Source organism: Emiliania huxleyi (genome assembly GCF_000372725.1).
Source record: "Emiliania huxleyi CCMP1516 unplaced genomic scaffold EMIHUscaffold_842, whole genome shotgun sequence".
Lineage (NCBI taxonomy): Eukaryota > Haptophyta > Isochrysidales > Noelaerhabdaceae > Emiliania > Emiliania huxleyi.
This window is the reverse complement of record NW_005195722.1, coordinates 1-16,050: the sequence shown is the minus strand read 5'-3', so window position 1 is coordinate 16,050 and position 16,050 is coordinate 1. Positions and strand designations below refer to the sequence as shown.

The window sequence follows — 16,050 nt, the reverse complement described above, 5'->3', positions numbered from 1 at the left end:
TCGCGCTCGACGCGGACGCCCCGAAAGGCGATGATGAGGCGCGTGGGGTCGTGCATCGGCCGAAAGGCGATGGCGCGTCCGGCGTCATCGCCAAAGACCTCAGCAACTTGGAACTCGAGCGTCGGCCCCAGAGGGAAGCCGTCCTGGCACCGCACCCGGCACTCGACCATGTCGCCCGCGGCATCGGAGGTGAGAGTCGAGGCGTGGTTGCCACAGAGCGAAAGGCAGGCGCTGGCCTCGCTCGATTTGACGAGGCGCTCCAGCCACGGCAGACGCCGCCCCAGCGCAGCCGCGTCGCCGGCGCGCGTTCCTCTTCGCATGCACCCTGGGGCGGCTTGAAAGACGTGCTCACGCCTGCGCGGCGGGGCGAATCGGCGGTCGGGCGGGTGGGGCGCCAGCAGGCAAGCTCTGTGGCAAGGGCGGGCAAGCTCGCTGTGGCTTGTGGAGCCGATGATTGTGCCCGGGTTTTTCTTTTCTTTCTGCTCCTAGATTGTTTCTTTTTTCTTCCCGCCTGTCCACGAAGAAATTATTTTCTCTTCGACAACAGTTTAAAAAGGTACCTCTGAAAGTCCGAGCCAGCTGTTCTTCACCTTCTATCTTGCTTGCACGTCTCGCGCGCGCGTGAACAGGGCAAAGTGAAGCTGCCGCATGCATGTGGCATGAATCCGTTCCAGCAAACGGATGGACTCGGAAGCGCCAGCCTTGCCTGAGGCCACGCAGCGAGACTGCGGAGAACCAGAGAGATTTTTGAAGACCAACCAGAAATCACGACTCTCTCTCATACTCTCTCGACTCTCACAGTGATTTGCATTTGGGCTCGGCAGCTTGTCAGCCCTCAGCCGAAGGCGAAGCTGGGGCCGGTCCCGTAGCCGAGAGAGCCCGCGCCGATGAGTTCGACGCGGTCGGGGGGCCTTGCGGAGAGGCCAGCGAGATGGCGATCGGTGTACTTCATGGTGTCATCAAGTGACCGGCTGACATGTGACAAGCCAGAGGTCGATACTCTGGACGACCCATAGGATGCCACGAATGCCTGAAGGAGAGGGAGGCGAGGCCAGAGGCAGACTCAGCTGCTCTCGGGTGATCTCGCTTTGGTGGCCGAAGGACCCGATGGTCCTGTCACATTCGCGTTCCGAGTCGCGGGGGTAGAAGAATTCGGGGTAGGATCGAGTCAGCACATCCTTGTAGTACAGCGGACCGCCAGGCTCGCCGGCAGCATCCACAGGGAGGGCGGAGGCAGCATATCAGGCACCAGTCTTCTAGCCAGTCTTCTGGAGAGCTCAACAGCTGCGGCCGCGATGGCGGAGTCGGCCGCGGTTCGAGCGAGCAGCTTTTGGCTGCGGGATCGAATCGCGGAAGGCTCATGCCCTCGCGGAGCGACGCGGGTCGCGCGGCGCGCGCGTGTGCGAAATGCGACAAAAGACGAAAGACGACAGGCGCCTGAGCGCTGAACGACTGAACGACCGTCGCCGCAATCGACACCGCCGCCATTTTGACGAGCAGCGCGAGCGCGCTCGTCGGCGGCCAGCCGTCGCGGGCCGGGCCTCAACCGGCCTCAACCGGCCGCGCCGCCCCCGCAGCAGCCAGCAGGCCCGGAGGCCCACATGGCGGCCCCGACCAGCTTGAGGACCAGCGTCATCGCATGACGCATCCCGCTCGCTCAGAGGTCGCCGGCCCCGGCGCGCCCCGCGCCCCGGCGCTGTGCAGAGTGCACCCCCGCCCCTGCCCAACCAACCCTGGTGCTGGAGCGGGCCTGGTAGAGTAGAGTATCTAGTAACCAAAAGCTTCCAATAAGATGGGGTACAATACGAGAGGTCACGGAATCCTGGAAAACGTGACCGACCACTCCCACCCACCCCCACAACTTTTCCTACTCGCATCCAATACATCGACCACGTCCAGTCCCCACGGCCTCGTCAGCTGCGCTTTCGCTCGTCGGCGGAGAGCAGCTTGTCTACGAGCTGCTGCAGCGGCGCGAGTTCCTCCTTGCGCGGGATGAGGTCGAACTCGAGCACAAAGTACATAAAGTGCTGCGGGCGGCGGCGGAGGGCGGCGGGGAGTGGGCGGCGGGGCGGAGCGCGGCGGTGCCGGCGCGGTGCCTGGTGGGGGTGAGGGGGGTGGAGGGGCGGGGGCGGCGCGCGTAGACCTTGAAGCATGTGTTGATGTGCGGCAGGAAGGAGAGCGCGACCATCCGCTCGTAGTGGTTGTGATAGGCATGCGCGTAGACGCGGAAAAGGCGGCGAAATATCTGGCTGACGATGCTGCGAAAGTCGGCCGGGAAGGGCCGCGAAGGCTCGGTCGGAAAGATGTCCTCCGAGTCGAGCTGCCGCTGCACCCAGCCAAACAGGTGGCTCACATAGTCGCACGCGCTGAGCTGCACAGGCTGCTTGATCCTCTCGTCGGCCCACGCGTAGTGGCAGATGGACCCGTTCGGCAGCGCGGCGCACATGATCGGGCACGAGGACGTTGTGCAAAACTCGGAAACGAAGCCGTACACGAGATTGGTCTCGTTGAACAGGTCGAGAGTCTTCACGGCCAGCCACTCGTTGAGGCTCTCCCCGGGGGGCAGAGTCACGGCTTCGCGCAGGCTGCCCGTGCCGAGCGTCCTCTGAGCGAGCGTGTGTATGCGCTCGAGCCGCGAGCCGGCCTTTAGCTTCGACTTTGGCCGGAAGGTTTTCGTTTTTTCCGGATCCATCATGCGCTGCATACCAACCTGCAAGCTCTGCATCCAGTTTGACGGCAGCGTAGCCATATCCGACGTCGTGAAAGCTACACAATGTGGGGCAGCGTCTGGGATGGATCGCGCGAGCAGATCATCAAGGTAGGAACCTACCGTCGGGTCGCGATTTTCTTCTTCGCTTCCGGCCGTAATAGTGTGCGCCTACCACGCCCTTGTCAACTCAGCTGCTGTGAGAGAAGCTTGTATTTTAAGAAACTAACGGCACTGGTCTCATCTCACATCTGGTGGTGCCACCTGCTCCTGCTGCCACCTGCAGTCTTCCCTTTTATGGTTTCAGAGTGAAGCACATACGGCAGGGGTCCCATGAGGACAAATTCACCACGCAGCACATGCACGGTGGGCCCCGCACAATCCACCGCAACCCTCCGCCTGCACGATGCGGGGGCGACATGGGTCACATCTCATGGCAACGTACGCATTGGTCACAGCGAACTTCGCTGTGCTGCCCTTCCCTCCACGGGAAGCCGTCTCTCACAGACGGAGCTCATCGGTGCTGCTGCTGGCGTCGGACTTGCCGTGGTCGCCGCTCGCGGCCCCCTCGCCAGCCTCGCCAGCCTCTTTGACTGGCTCCAGCGTGATGTCCGGCAGCAGCTCTGGGATCTTTGACTTTAGCTTCTGCTGCCGAGTGTCGGCAAAGTAGCGGTCGCCAGCGAGGAAGGCCTTGCGGTGCAGCATCGAGCGCTGCAGAGACGAGGTGACCGCGTTGATCAGGTCGTCTTCGTCGTACTCCTCCATGCTGCTGTCGGAGAAGGCGAGGCCCTTCCTTGGGGGCGGGCAGGCGGCCAGGTTTTTGTAGTGCGGCAGCTGGCCCAGCGCGAGAGCGACGGCACCCATGCAGATTGAGAGGAGCGAGCCCATCTTGGCCTCGCCCGCGAGCGCCTCGTCTGTGAAGGCCTCGCCCGAGATGAAGAGCGCCACCGTGAGGCCGACGGCCGCGATGATGCCAACCATCAGCAGATCCGTCACGCGCATCGAGCCGGGAAGCCGCGCGACGCCGAAGCGGTGCGCGAGGTAGGCGAAGCCCGCGATGCCGAGCACCTTGCCGAGCGCGAGCGCGAGCAGCACCGAGAAGGTCAGGCCGCCGACGCCGCCCTTGAGGTCGATGCCCGCGTTGGCGAGCGTGAAGAAGAACATGCCGAGGTCGACGGGCGCCTTGATGGCGTGCTCAAAGGCGTGCAGCGCGGCGTGGTGGCCATCGGCAGGCATGAAGGGGACGACAAAGGCGAGGGCGAGGGCGGGGTGTAGCCGCGCGTTGAGGAGGACGATCCACGAGAAGACGCCGCCGAGCGCCACGTAGACGTACCACTTTTGCACGCACGCGACCTTGCGCATGCAGACGCGCAGAAAGAGGCAGACGGCGAACACGCCGAACAGGCCTGTGGCCCACGACCACTGCGTCGGGTGGAGCGGGTCGGGGTAGGCGAGCGCGATGATGATGAGGCCGATAAAGTCGTCGGCGACGGCGAGCAGCAGCAGATAGTCGAGCCTGTCGGCGGCCCGAGACTGAACGACAGAGCCTCTCTCCGAGGCTCTCACACGACGCTCGTGTGGCGTTCAGAGAGTTCGTTACACACACTGGGACCGCCCGTCCTCCTCAATTCGATTATCGGGACCCCCGGGGGTCGTTACATGCGCCTCGTCACTCCGTTGCGAGCTCCATTCGCGGCTCCAATCGCCCCGAGTTACCGCGGAGGGCTTATCCAACAACCCTCCTCCGCGACACCAGCATCCGCAGGGTTCGGGCTCAGCCGTCTAGTCGGTCTGTCGCAGAACTCGCAAAAAAATCGGCCCCTCCTCTCCTCCACCTATCAGGGTTCCGGCTCCTACCCAGACAGGCAGGGGGTCTGTCGACACTGACTCGCGCCAAAACGCCCTACCTACCTACCTATCCCCAGGCCGCGCAGCGAAGCGAAAAAAGAGGAAAAGAGGGGGTACCTATACCATATTGCCGTGCAGGGCCCTTCTGGGCGAAACAAGACCAACCTACCTACCTATCTGGGGAGTGTCGACAGAACAGACCCAGAGGAGCCGGCACCATTTGTTCAACCACCACTTGACCGCACCTATTCGTGTGGGTTGTGGCGATCGCATGCCTCGCAGCCGCAGCCCTGCGCGAAGAACCGTCGGCGTGCGCGTCGCAGGCATCTACATAGCGCCAGCGTCCGCGGCGCCGATGGAGAGCCTCCTCTCCGCGACGCTCATAGAGGGCCGCGGGATTGAGGGAGACAGATACGCTCTTCATACGGGCACCTATTCGGCGCTACGTGCCTCAGCCAAGGCTCCGGGCGAGCGCGAGCCCGGACGGCAGCTGACGATGGTGAGCGCAGACGGCGTCGAGGCGTCGCTAAAACGCGCCGGTGTCAAGCCGCCACCGTGCCTCGAATTTCGCCGCAACATCGTCCTAAAAGGCATCAGCGCAGAGGAGCTGCTGAGCGCCGTCGGACGGACGGTCGAGGTGGGCGACGCGAGGGTCTTCGTGCACCGTCACTGCGTGCCTTGCCTCTACAACGAGCGCAAGGCGGGCTGCCCCGGCATGATGGAGGCGGTGTGGATGGCTTCTGGCGTCTCGTGCGAAGTGGTTGCAGGCGGCACTCTCCGCGTGGGCGACCCTCTCGCCATGGTTGGGGAGAAGGACGCGTCACGCGTTGACGCGGGCATCCACCCAGCCGGGTACTACCTGCCGCCCTCGAAGCGAACCTCGGCGATGGTGCGCGAGGCCAGAGAGAGGCAGGCGGCGGCACGGGCGGCGCTCGAGGCGAGCGGCGGCCGTGAGGGAGTCGAGCGCGCAGAGCGCGCGTACGCGTCGGTCGGCCTCACCTTCTGGCCCGAGCAGACCGGCACAGCAAGCGGGCGGCCTCGTTTCCCTAGCGGTTGGCGGGCGGCCGCCGCGATGGCTCTCCTCGCTTGCCTCGCTTGGGCTGCGCTCGCGGCGCGGCCAGAGCTCGCGCACCGGTTTGTGCCGCCACCGCGGGCGCAGACCCGCGATTCGCCCCGCTTGCCGCCGCCAGCTGCGATCTCCAATCTCCAATCTCGATCTCCAATCTCCGCCCCAGTGATGGATGCCCGGCGCGAGGATCTGCGATCTGTGTTTTCCATCTCCAATCTCCACCTTTGACCCTGGCAACTGCCAACACGATCCACAATCTGTGATCTCAATCTTCCATCTTCAACCAAGCCCGACTGTGCGGTAGAATCGGCTAGGATCTCCACTCCTGGTCTGCGATCGTCTGTCTGCGATCTACTACTCTCTCGCAGAGATCTCGATTACTCCTCAACCCACATCCGCGACCGCCGCGGCATACGAAAAAAAAATGCTGGATGCTGGCAGGCGAAGCTCTCTCACTCTGGGACGCGCGAAGGGTCGACGGGTCGAGGGGGCGGAGCTACCAGCTACGGCTAGGGGCGGAGCGCGGCTGCTCGTAAAGGGTGTGGAACTGTGTGCTCATTGCGGATCTTGACACATGCTGTGTGAGTTAACGGAAATCCGGGGACCTGTCCCCGCACCTGCACGACACTATGTCAAAACCCCACTGAGAAATTATAAATTTCTCTAGAGCTGGTGCCGCCACTAGATGAAATGCTCCACTGGGCCCCCGGAACACGCCTGCGCGGCGGTGAGCAGTGAAGAGGCGCGGAAAGCTGATTTTTTTACTTTTGGACGCATTTCGGGCTCCGTACTGGTTGACGCAGAGCCGCACGCGTCGACCGGCGCCGTTCGCGACCACGAGGGCGGATGCTGGCCATCCCGGGCTCTGTGCACATCGGCAGCGCGCGTTCTACGCGCTCCGCTATCCAGATCTTGGCGCCCCACCTCGAGAGCGCCGTTTTTATCTCGTGCAATCTCGAGCCGTGGAGATTAGGCCGAGATCGCTTTGAGCTGCGGGAGATGTTTGGGAGATACAGCTACAGTCACACGGACCCGCGGGGCGTGCGCAGCTCGCGACGGAGATGTTTACAGAGCCCGGGCTCGCTGCGAAGCGGTGAGCGGCGCCCGAACGGCACCGGGCCGCGTGCCGCTCTCTGCAGCTCCGACGCGGCCGGGCGGCTGCCAGAGCCGCACGCGCCGACCGGCGCTGTTCGCGACCACGAGGGCGGATGCTGGCCATCCCGGGCTCTGTGCACACCAGCAGCGCGCGTTCTACGCGCTCCCCTATCCAGATTCCGGCGAACCACCTCGAAAGCGCCGTTTTTATCTCGTGCAATCTCGAGCCGTGGAGATTAGGGGAGATCGCTTTGAGCTGTGAGAGATGTTTGGGAGATACAGCTACAGTCACACGGACCCGCGGGGCGTGCGCAGCTCGCGACGGAGATGTTTACAGAGCCCGGGCTCGCTGCGAAGCGGTGAGCGGCGCCCGAACGGCAGGGTAGCGTGTCGACCTAGACTGAACGCGACCGAGCAGCAAGGTACTAGGAGTGGCAGCCCGTGACAGCACCGGCAATACGCTTGGGGAGCGGTAGAGCAACGGCCCTGGTAGTGGTGGGCGAAGCAGCGACGGCGATGGCGATGGCAGTGGCGGCCCTGGCGGCGACGGCCGTGTTGGCGGATGAGGCGGCGAGACGGCGACGGCGACCAGGGCGACCTGTGCAGGCCGTCACGAGTCGTCACAGAGGTCGAAGTACTTTTCATCGCCTTCCAAGCCCTCGTCGAGCACGACCGCGTCCGCGCGCGCTGCCGCCGCAGCCCCTGCTCGGCGGAAGGCGTCCTGCAGCGGATGCTCGTAGGGAAGCGCGTCCTCTCGCGCCGCTGCCCGGAGGAGCCAGCGCAGCCGCACGCGCTCCTCGTGCATGAAGGCCGTGTTTGCTGCGCCGGCGGCCTCTCGCTCCCTCCTGGTCCTGAGCGCTCCGAGCGGGCTGATGCCCGGGCTGGTCGAGAGGTACTCGGCAAAGGACTGCTTGCTCATCAGCTCGTCGTCCGCGCAGTAGGCGAAGAGGCGGCGGCGGAACCAATGCGCCCACGGCCCGCACTGGTAGCCGTCGCTCTGCAAGTTGAGCGTCACGCTGACTAGCTGCCAGCCCGTGTCCTTTGGCGCCGCGTCGAAGGCGTCCCGAACACGCGCTAGAGGATGCGTGCGGCTGAAAATGCTGGTGCCGAACGGCTCCCAGTGCACGGCGAGCCGCTGAGGCCCGATGAGCGCGACGTTGTGCCAATGGGCGCCGTCGCAGACCTGCTGCAACATCACGCAGTCGCAGAGTTGCAGCACCCGCTGCCCTCCTCTTTGACGGAAGATGCTGCATGCCGAGGCTACGTCGCGGGGGTAGTTGTACCGCAGCGGCGAGTCGGCGCCACTCTCGCCGTCTGGACGCTCGTCTACGTAGTGTGCGTTGGCGAGGTTCGAGTCGCTGAACCACTGCCGGTGGTAAGATGAGATGTAGCCAGCCTCGCCGACGCGCAAGTGGGGCGGTCCCTGTAGCTCTGGCTCCACCAGCTCGACCTCCACCTCCTCGTCGTCGGAGCCGGGTCTGCCGGCAAACAGCGCCTCGTCCTCGACCTCGTCCTCCCCTCCCGTCTCTTCTCCCTTCCTGCGGGCTTCCATGTCTGATATGATCGTGTCCCACGACACCCCCCCACCCTCGGCGCGGTTGGCAGCGGCTCTAGCCGCCTCGGCGTCCTCAGCTATCGCGCTGCGGCGCCAGCGAGGCGCCTCTGCCGAGCCAATCTGGCTCACATCAGAGACAGGGTTCCACAGCTGTTTCATCGACCATGTCTCCACCTTGGTGAAGAACGGGCACTCCACGTACACGTTCTCCTCCTCGGTATCCTCGTGCAGCCAGCGAATCTTTATCTTGATTCTCATGACCTCCTCGACGCGAGCGAGGTACACCTCTGGGTCTCCATCCTGCCGGACGGCCCAGAGGACCTCCACGACGTTCCCCACCTGCAGCGACCTCCGGATCGCCGCTGTGCTCACGCCCTTCTCCAACGGCCAGCCCGGCTGGCGACCCTCGCCCTCCGCCGAGCTCGCCGTCCCGCCGTCGGCCGCGTCGGTCGAGCCTCCGGCCTCGCCCGAGCCCTCCTCCCCCTCCTCCTCCGCCCCGCCCTCCTCCTCCTCCTCCTGCGGCTCGTCCACGAACGCCGAGAGCTCCATGCTGTCGAGCCGGAGATCCTGCAGCTGCGCGGCGAGGCCCTCCTTCTCGGTGACTCGCTTGGACACGTTGTGTCCGAGAGCGGCCGACGCGGCGCTCCAATCGGCTGCCGTTGTCGGGTAAACGTGCCCGCGGTGCCGCGGTGCCGTGAGCCTTGTCGCGCACATCTCCGACCGGCGCTGCGTCCCGTGCAAATCGCGAGAGAGCGTCTTGACGACCGTCTCCGAGAAGAAGTTGCTGATCGGCACAAAGACGCCGACGCTCCAGATGGAATCGTAGACGTCGCTACCGCCCGCCACGTCGCGCAGCTGCGTCGGCCGCTTACAGCTTGCCAGCAGCTTAAAGACGCCGAGGGCGTCGTCCTGAAACCAGAGGCCGACCCCCTCGGTGGCGTTGGTGATTGCAGCGCTGAGCTCGGTGGCATCGGCCGAGTCGGGGAGGTGCGGCAGCATGCTCTGGATTAAGCCTCCCCGGCCCTGCTTCGCGAGCGCCAGCAGCTCCTGCGCCGAGAGAACAGCATGCTCTCCCTCCTCGTCCATAGTTCCCAGCGCCACGAGCGCGGGGTTCGTCCGCCACGCTGCCGTGTGCTGTCGGAAGTAGGTAGAAGCAGCGCGTGCGGCCTTGCGCACGATGGCCCGCACATCCAGGCGCGAGAACGCCGCCGTGTTCTTGGCGACCATTGCTCGCAGCGGCGCAAAGTCGCCCTTCCATGGACGGCCGCCTTCGAGGTCGCGCGTCTCGTCGTTGTCGCTGGCGAGCGCGTCGAGGTAGGCGAGCCGCAGGCGAAGCACGCGGGGTGCCTTGAACGCCACGCCCGGCCCGTCGTTCTCGGTAAACTTGAGGAAGCGGTCGGCCGACCGCTCGCCGTAGATGGCCAGGAACGAGAGCCACACGCGTATCTCCGGGTCGAGGAGCTCAAGCAGCAGCTCGCGCCGCGCGGCGTCCTTGATCGAGCTCACCTTCTCGAGCAGCGTGGCGCCAGACAGCGCCAGCTTCTCACCGAACTCGTCGGTCTGCTCGGCGTCGGCAAAGAGCCCCTCGTCGCCCTGCGCGCAGAGCCACTCGTGCAAGAGACAGCACACGATCAGCTCGAGGCGCCGCGTCGTGGGCGCCAGCCACATGCACGTGTACACCCAGTAGAGCCACCGGGTGTCCACGCCTCCCGGCATGTCGCCGAGACGCGCCAGCCCCTCCGAGACGCGGACATAGTTTTTGCAGCCCTTCGACTCCTTGACGGCGAGCACGACGTCGGCCAGCAGCTGCGTCAGAGGGAGCGTGGGGAAGCGTTGGAGGGGTGTGTGAGCGCCTCTTACGTCGGGCGTGGCGCGCCTCCGGGATGCGATGCCGTCCGCTTTTGGTGGAGCCCGAGTGCGCGAGCAGGTGCTCGCGGCGGCAGGCACCAGCCGCCTCGCAGACATTCTTCACCTCGTTGTTGATCACGTGGGACAAGCAGAGGATAAAAAAGCACAGCACGTGCTTTGCCGCACGCATCGAGGTCCAGATGTGCGCAAAGGCGCCGCCCTTGTGCCGCTCCGACGCAATGGTCAAGCTGGCATTGGAGGCGGTGCCGTCGGAGACGCAGAAGTCGATCCGATCGATCGGCAGGCCGAGCTCGTTGACCGCGCGCACGTTGCTCGCGCCGACGTTCACGCCCGTCTTCTTGTGGCCATCGGCGTCTGGCCGGAGCTTAAAGGTGGCGATCACCTCGCGCTCACGCAGCGCCGGCAGCCTCTCGCACGACAGCGTGACGACGACCCAGGCCACCTTGTTGATCGTCACCTCGTCCCACTGCAGCACGTTTCGCCGCTTCGAGAAGGAGTTCTCCACAGCTCTCTGGCGCTGCACGAACCAGAACTGCATGTCGTGCAAGCGGACCGTCTCGTGGCTCTCGTGCTGCGGCCGCTCCGCCTCCGGGAGCGACTTCAGGTACCGCTTCGAGCAGGCCGTGGCGACGCCCTGCGCGCCACGCAGCGAGAGGGTCTTACCCGCCGCCGAATGGTAGAGCACGTTCGTCTCCTCTCGCCATTCTGGGAGGTAGATACCCCCCGCTCGGCTCGCGGGCAGCGCCAGGGTCGACGCCGCCGCGCCGGGTCTGCCGGGAGGCCGCCACGAGAGCATGGCCACGTGAGTGCGCCGCATAAGCTCGAGGATCGTCTCGCCGGGCAGGACCTCGAGCGTGCGAAAGCGTCCGGCGCCGCGCAGCAACGAGCAGTATTGTCGCTTAAAGCGCTCGAGCTGGACCCGCAGCTCGCGCTGGAGGCTGGGGCTGCGCTGCAGCACCGCGTGGAGGGCGTGCAGCTCGTACAGCCCGCGGAGGCGCGGGATCTCGTCGGGGTGCCGCGCCTGCTCGGCAAGCGCGCGAAAGCACATTCCTAGCCGGCGAGGCTTGAGTGCGACGGCGTTCTCGTCCATGGTCTCCAAGGCAAACTCGGCCATGGACAGCTGCCAGACGGCATCTGTGCCCCACGCAGCCTGCGGGTTGGAGAGCAGGCGCAGCATGTCGCGCTCCTTCTCCTGCCAGAGCTCGCGCAGATTGGCGAGCGCAGTCTCAATCTCCGCCCGCTGCGCTCGCAGCAGCTGCGACCTCGCCAACGCAGATTGCCTAGTCTGCACACCGGTCTCGAGGGCCTCGAGTGCGTCTGCGGCCGCAGCCTCCGCCAGCTGCACGCTGAGGCTACCCGTCGCGACGCCAGCGGCGCTAGTCAGCTGCGAGTCCTCAAGGCGAGGCCGCTGCGCCGTCCTGGCGCCTGTGGCGGTCGCGGGTGACCGACCTTTGCCGTAGCCGGGTTGGCGAACGCAAGCGGAGGCGGTCTGCCCAGCCTTGGAGGCGGCGGCTGCGGCGGGCAGCCGCGCCTTTTGGACGGTAGACGCGCGAGAGGCCTTTTGAGCGGCTTCAGCTCGCTGACTGCGCGTCTGCTTTTGGCACACCACCCACTCGCCGCCGACAGCCTCGTATTGTGGTGCTTCCGATCGTGACGAGGGCTCAGACGGACCGCGCGAGCCGGCTGCACCAGAGACCTCCTTTGGAGGACGATGAGCGCCTTGCATGACGCCCTTGGCCTTGCGGCCGTGTGCAGGCTTCTTCTTCGGCGCCATTGCGACCTGCTTTGAAGGCGCCTCGAAGCTAGCTCGATGGGTGCGGGTTCATCGCGTGTCTTTTCCTGCGGCCCACTGTGAAATCGGGACCTTAGCTCTCGTTTTAACACAGCCCGTAAGGTGCCCCGCCGGGGTGCCGGTTCGTTTTCCGCCCACGATCATGACCTCGGAGAACGCATTAGCCGCTACAGCGGAAGCTGTGATTTCGGCTACCTCGGCAATTTCGATGTAGCGGCTAATGCGTTTCGCGACATAATCGCTAAAACTCGAGCCAGAGCTATGGGCGCCGAGTTCGCCACCCAATTTGTGTTAAAACGGAAGCAGGGCTCGTGGTTCGTTAACTGTAGACCACACGGACGCGCGGCCGGCGGCTGAGAAGGCCACGCAGCCCCTCTTCCTGGTCACTGACGGGAGCACTGGTCGGCGTGTAGACCCCAAGATGGCGCTGTTCGCGCCTCCCGTCCACCACTACCGATCAGGTGGCCGGCCTGGGTGCCCCCCCGGCGGGTGGGAAAGGGCGCAAAGCTCCGTTTCATTGCCTACCCCTGTAGTTTTGACATAGTGCGCGGCACACACACAATGCATGGCCGCACACAAGTAGATCTCAGCAATCGCCGCATGGCAGCTCCCATTGAGAGCCCGCTAAGGCGGCCGCGTGAAGAAACCGAGCGCCTCGTTGTCGCACGTGATGCCCACCGACTGGGGCGAGGCCCACTCGATCTTGACGCGCGCACCGGGTGCGTCGGGCAGCGCACAGTCCACCCTAGTCACCCCGAGGCACGAGCCCTGCAGGCCGAGGAAAGAGAAGAGTCCTATTCGCAGAGCAGCGGTCTGTTCTCACAGCGACTTCCTCCTCCGCAGCCGCACACGCGGGGGGAAGGGGGGGGGGGGGGGGGCCTGACGAGCCGGCCGCCCACCAGCGCAGCGACGCCTCCGACGCGGAGAAGGACGCGAGCGTGTCGCCTGCCGCGAGCCACGTCCACGTCACAGCGGGCGTCGATATCGCGTCACGCGACGGCAGGCTGGGCGGAGGCGAGGGAGGCGTCACCGGCGGGTGCGAAGGCGAGCGCGGTGACGGCCGCCTCGTGCCCCTGCAGGATGCGCCACTTTGTGGCGGTGCGCAGGTCGTAGAGCAGCACCACCCCCTCGGCTGTCCCGACGGCGAGCCGCTGTGTCGGCTGGTTGAAGTGCACCATCGGGTAGCGGCGCACCTCATGACACGTCCGTGACATGTCCATGGCGTGTCACCAGGCCGGTTCAAGTGCACCGCCTGGTAGCGGCGCACCAGCTCTCGCAGCGCGGTGGTCGACGCGCCGAGAGACGACTCGCGCAACGAGGGCACGCTCGGGTCGAGCGGGCGGAGGACGGCCTAGGAGGTGTCTAGGAGGTGTCTAGGAGGTGTCTCGGAGGTGTCTAGGAGGTGTCTCGGAGGTGGTCGAGCAAGGCGGAGGACGGCCTCAACGACGAGAGGCAGCGCCGGCTCGAGCGACGCGGTGCGCGCCTGGACGAGAGCGAGACAGGGTCACAAGCCAAGTCCGCGTGAACTTTAACCTCGAGTCTCTCCAGGCGCCTTGACGAGCGAGATGAGGTCAGTAGCTAAGTCACTGGGCAAGACTGGGTCCACTTAGTCGGCGCCTTGACGAGCGAGATGAGGTATGCGACAGCTGCCAGCCGCACGCGAGGCGGCGACCCCATTCGCACCGCGGCGGCGCCCATCTCCGCACAAAAGAGGGAGGGCTCGCAGACGCCGACTTGGATGAGGGCCGAGTGGTACAGGAAGCGGTTCGGCGGCGGCTGCGGTGGCGGCGCCTCCTCGCCCCCCGACCCCTGCGCCGCGGGCCGTGTGGCGGCGGCGGCGGCCGCGGCGGCGGCAGCTGCCGCGTAGTTGAAGAGAGTGCGGATCAGTGCTGCGGGCTGCGGGAGATGCGAGCGCCAGACGAGATAGGCCTTGGAGAGGAGGTTAGCGGGAGGAGGTTAGGGCTAGGGTTTACGTTAGGGGACGGGTCAGGGTTGGGGTTAGGGCTAGGGCTAGGGTTAGGGCTAGAGGGCTAGGGCTAGGGTTAGGGCTAGGGCTAGGGCTAGGGTTAGGGAGAGAGGCCTTTGAGAGGAGGTCGGCGGCGGCGAGGCGTCCCTCCTCGGAGGGGGAGTCGAGGAGCGCGAGCAGGGACGAGGTGAGGGCCGCGTGTATCCGGGGGTCAACCTCGGCGCCTATTGGACGTGTCATGGACGTGTCAGGGACGAGGTGAGGGCTGCGTGTATCCGGGGGTCAGCCTCGGCGCCGAAGCGGCAGACGAGGACGCCGAGGACGAGGACCGCCACCCCGTGCGCCGACGTGAGCTCGAACGGGAGCGGCTTTTCGGCGGGCGAGGCGGGCGGCTGCGCAGCGTGCAGCTCGGTGGTTGTCGTCGTGAGAAGCTGCCGGCGGGACAGCGCGGCGGAGGGCGCGGGAGCGGCGGCGGCCTTGGGCGGTGTCGGCTGCGGCGGGTGGTGCGGCGGCGGCACCAGCCGAGGAGTCCACGCCTTGACGACTCGCTGCCGCATCTGCGGCGTCATCCGCTGCAGCGCGCCCTCGAGCAGCGCGCGCGCCGCAGCCTGCACCTCTTCGGTCGGATCGCAGTAGTGGCGCGCGAGGAAGGAGAGCGAGGGAGGCGCCAGCTGCGGCATCGCCTACGACGAATGACTACTCCACTAACTACTAGCCACGAATAAAGAGGGGGGGCGCCAGCTGCGGCATCGCCTACGCTTGACTAGCAGCAGCTCATCGCTGACAGAGAAGAGGCGCCTGGAGGGGCCAGCTGCGGCATCGCCTCCGGTACCGTCACCGAGAAGTGCGTCACCACGGACGAGCACGTGTTTCGCACCTCGTCGCACGGGTGGACAGGAGTCAGTGATCGGGAGGCGGGCGGTGAACGCGTTGCGAGCAGCGCGTGCCCCGCGCCTCGTCGTACCCGGGGCACATCATCAGAGTGTTTGCGAGCGAGACCGCGCCGAGCGACCAGAGCGCGGTCATGTGCGGCGAGCACTGCCACCTATTCACACCGCGAGGCGTGAACGGCGCGCTCGCGGAGCGGCCCGGCCCTCGTGCAAGCCAGCGTGGCACCGCCGGTCCCTCCGCTGAGCTCGGGGGGTGAGAAAGGAGAGCCTCCCGCCGTGGCCGCGCACACCGTACGCAAGCACGGGCGCGGGAGGCGACACGCCGATCTCCGCGGCGCAGCGCGCGTCGAAGTCGGCGTCCACGCCCCACGCGGTCATGAAGGAAAGGGCGAGCCTGCAGACCGCGACGTCGGAGGAGGCATGGGGAGATGTGGGGAGAAATGGCGAGATGTGGGGAGATATGGGGAGATGTGGGGAGATATGGGGAGATGCCGGGAGATGCCTGCAGACTGCGATGTCGGAGGGGAGGTCGAGTGGGCCGTAATCATCGAGCGGCCACGCCTTGCTCTCCCTCCTCGGCCGCCGGCTCTTCCTCCGCAGCGGCCGGCCGAGCGAGCCTCGCATAGGAGAGCCGTGAAGAGGCGACTGGAGAAGCGACTCGCCTCCCTCGGCCTCGCACTCACCACCACCGCCGCCACCTTCTTCATCGCCGCCGCCGCCGCCGCCGCCGCCCTCGCGGTCCGCCGGTCCGGGAGAGGCGAGGGCAGGCAATGCCGCGCCTGATCCAGCCTCCGACGCGCCGCTCGCGGCCTCGGCCATCTCCGCTCGCTCCGCGACCGCGCTGTGTCCTCCCCGCGGCTGCGACAGCCGGCCGGTGAGGAACGTGTTCTCGCGCGGCGAGCCTATAAAGAAAAGAAACGAGCCTGCCGGCCAGTGAGTTACGAGTGGCGAATTGCGAGTTGATGGCGAATTGCGAGTGAAGAGCCTGGCGGTTACCGACTAACTACTGCTGGCTCATTGCTGATTGCTGGTTGCTAGTTCAGAGCCTGGCTGCTGCTGCAAGTACGCCTGGTAGGCGGCCTCGCGCGCCGCAGACTCGCGCTTCGCCTCGGCAATCAGCCGCCGCACAGAGAAGAGGTGCGCACAGAGGTGTGGCTGCGGCAGGGCGGGCGAGGCGGCGCGAGGAGCCAGCCGAAGCGCGACGCTGTGGCAGCTGCCGCCGCCGTGCGCAGCCGAGCCGGCTAGCGATCTGGAGCTGG

General features: G+C 66.0%; 5 protein-coding genes across 5 annotated transcripts; 1 reads left to right on the top strand and 4 right to left on the bottom strand.

The window, feature by feature from the left end:
• Positions 1-740: 740 nt before the first annotated feature.
• On the bottom strand, positions 741-1,610 carry EMIHUDRAFT_372311 (hypothetical protein; the record flags this gene model as incomplete). Its single annotated transcript, XM_005758677.1, has 6 exons — positions 741-771; positions 836-946; positions 984-1,113; positions 1,196-1,437; positions 1,480-1,539; positions 1,582-1,610. Coding segments are annotated over 4 exons (543 nt in total), but the record flags the coding sequence as incomplete, so codon positions are not given.
• A 150-nt stretch (positions 1,611-1,760) lies between these two features.
• EMIHUDRAFT_446524 (hypothetical protein) lies at positions 1,761-2,818 on the bottom strand. The gene is made up of 2 exons (XM_005758676.1): positions 2,144-2,818; positions 1,761-2,027 (listed from the first exon to the last, which is right to left on the bottom strand). Exons 1-2 carry the CDS (start codon positions 2,747-2,749, stop codon positions 1,914-1,916), a joined length of 720 nt encoding a protein of 239 aa, XP_005758733.1. The 5' UTR covers positions 2,750-2,818; the 3' UTR covers positions 1,761-1,913.
• A 390-nt stretch (positions 2,819-3,208) lies between these two features.
• Positions 3,209-4,397, bottom strand: EMIHUDRAFT_249915 (hypothetical protein; the record flags this gene model as incomplete). Its single annotated transcript, XM_005758675.1, has 2 exons — positions 3,209-4,223; positions 4,381-4,397. The coding sequence occupies 2 exons, from the start codon at positions 4,395-4,397 to the stop codon at positions 3,209-3,211; spliced, it is 1,032 nt and encodes a 343-aa protein (XP_005758732.1).
• Positions 4,398-4,826: 429 nt separating this feature from the next.
• On the top strand, positions 4,827-5,852 carry EMIHUDRAFT_121311 (hypothetical protein; the record flags this gene model as incomplete). Its single annotated transcript, XM_005758674.1, has 1 exon — positions 4,827-5,852. One exon carries the CDS (start codon positions 4,827-4,829, stop codon positions 5,850-5,852), a length of 1,026 nt encoding a protein of 341 aa, XP_005758731.1.
• Positions 5,853-12,450: 6,598 nt separating this feature from the next.
• On the bottom strand, positions 12,451-15,687 carry EMIHUDRAFT_446520 (hypothetical protein). Its single transcript, XM_005758673.1, has 12 exons — positions 15,302-15,687; positions 15,018-15,193; positions 14,829-14,946; positions 14,725-14,778; positions 14,197-14,584; positions 14,028-14,125; positions 13,553-13,876; positions 13,371-13,418; positions 13,203-13,286; positions 12,966-13,128; positions 12,815-12,880; positions 12,451-12,729 (listed from the first exon to the last, which is right to left on the bottom strand). The coding sequence occupies exons 1-12, from the start codon at positions 15,608-15,610 to the stop codon at positions 12,560-12,562; spliced, it is 1,998 nt and encodes a 665-aa protein (XP_005758730.1). The 5' UTR covers positions 15,611-15,687; the 3' UTR covers positions 12,451-12,559.
• Between the last annotated feature and the right edge of the window lie 363 nt (positions 15,688-16,050).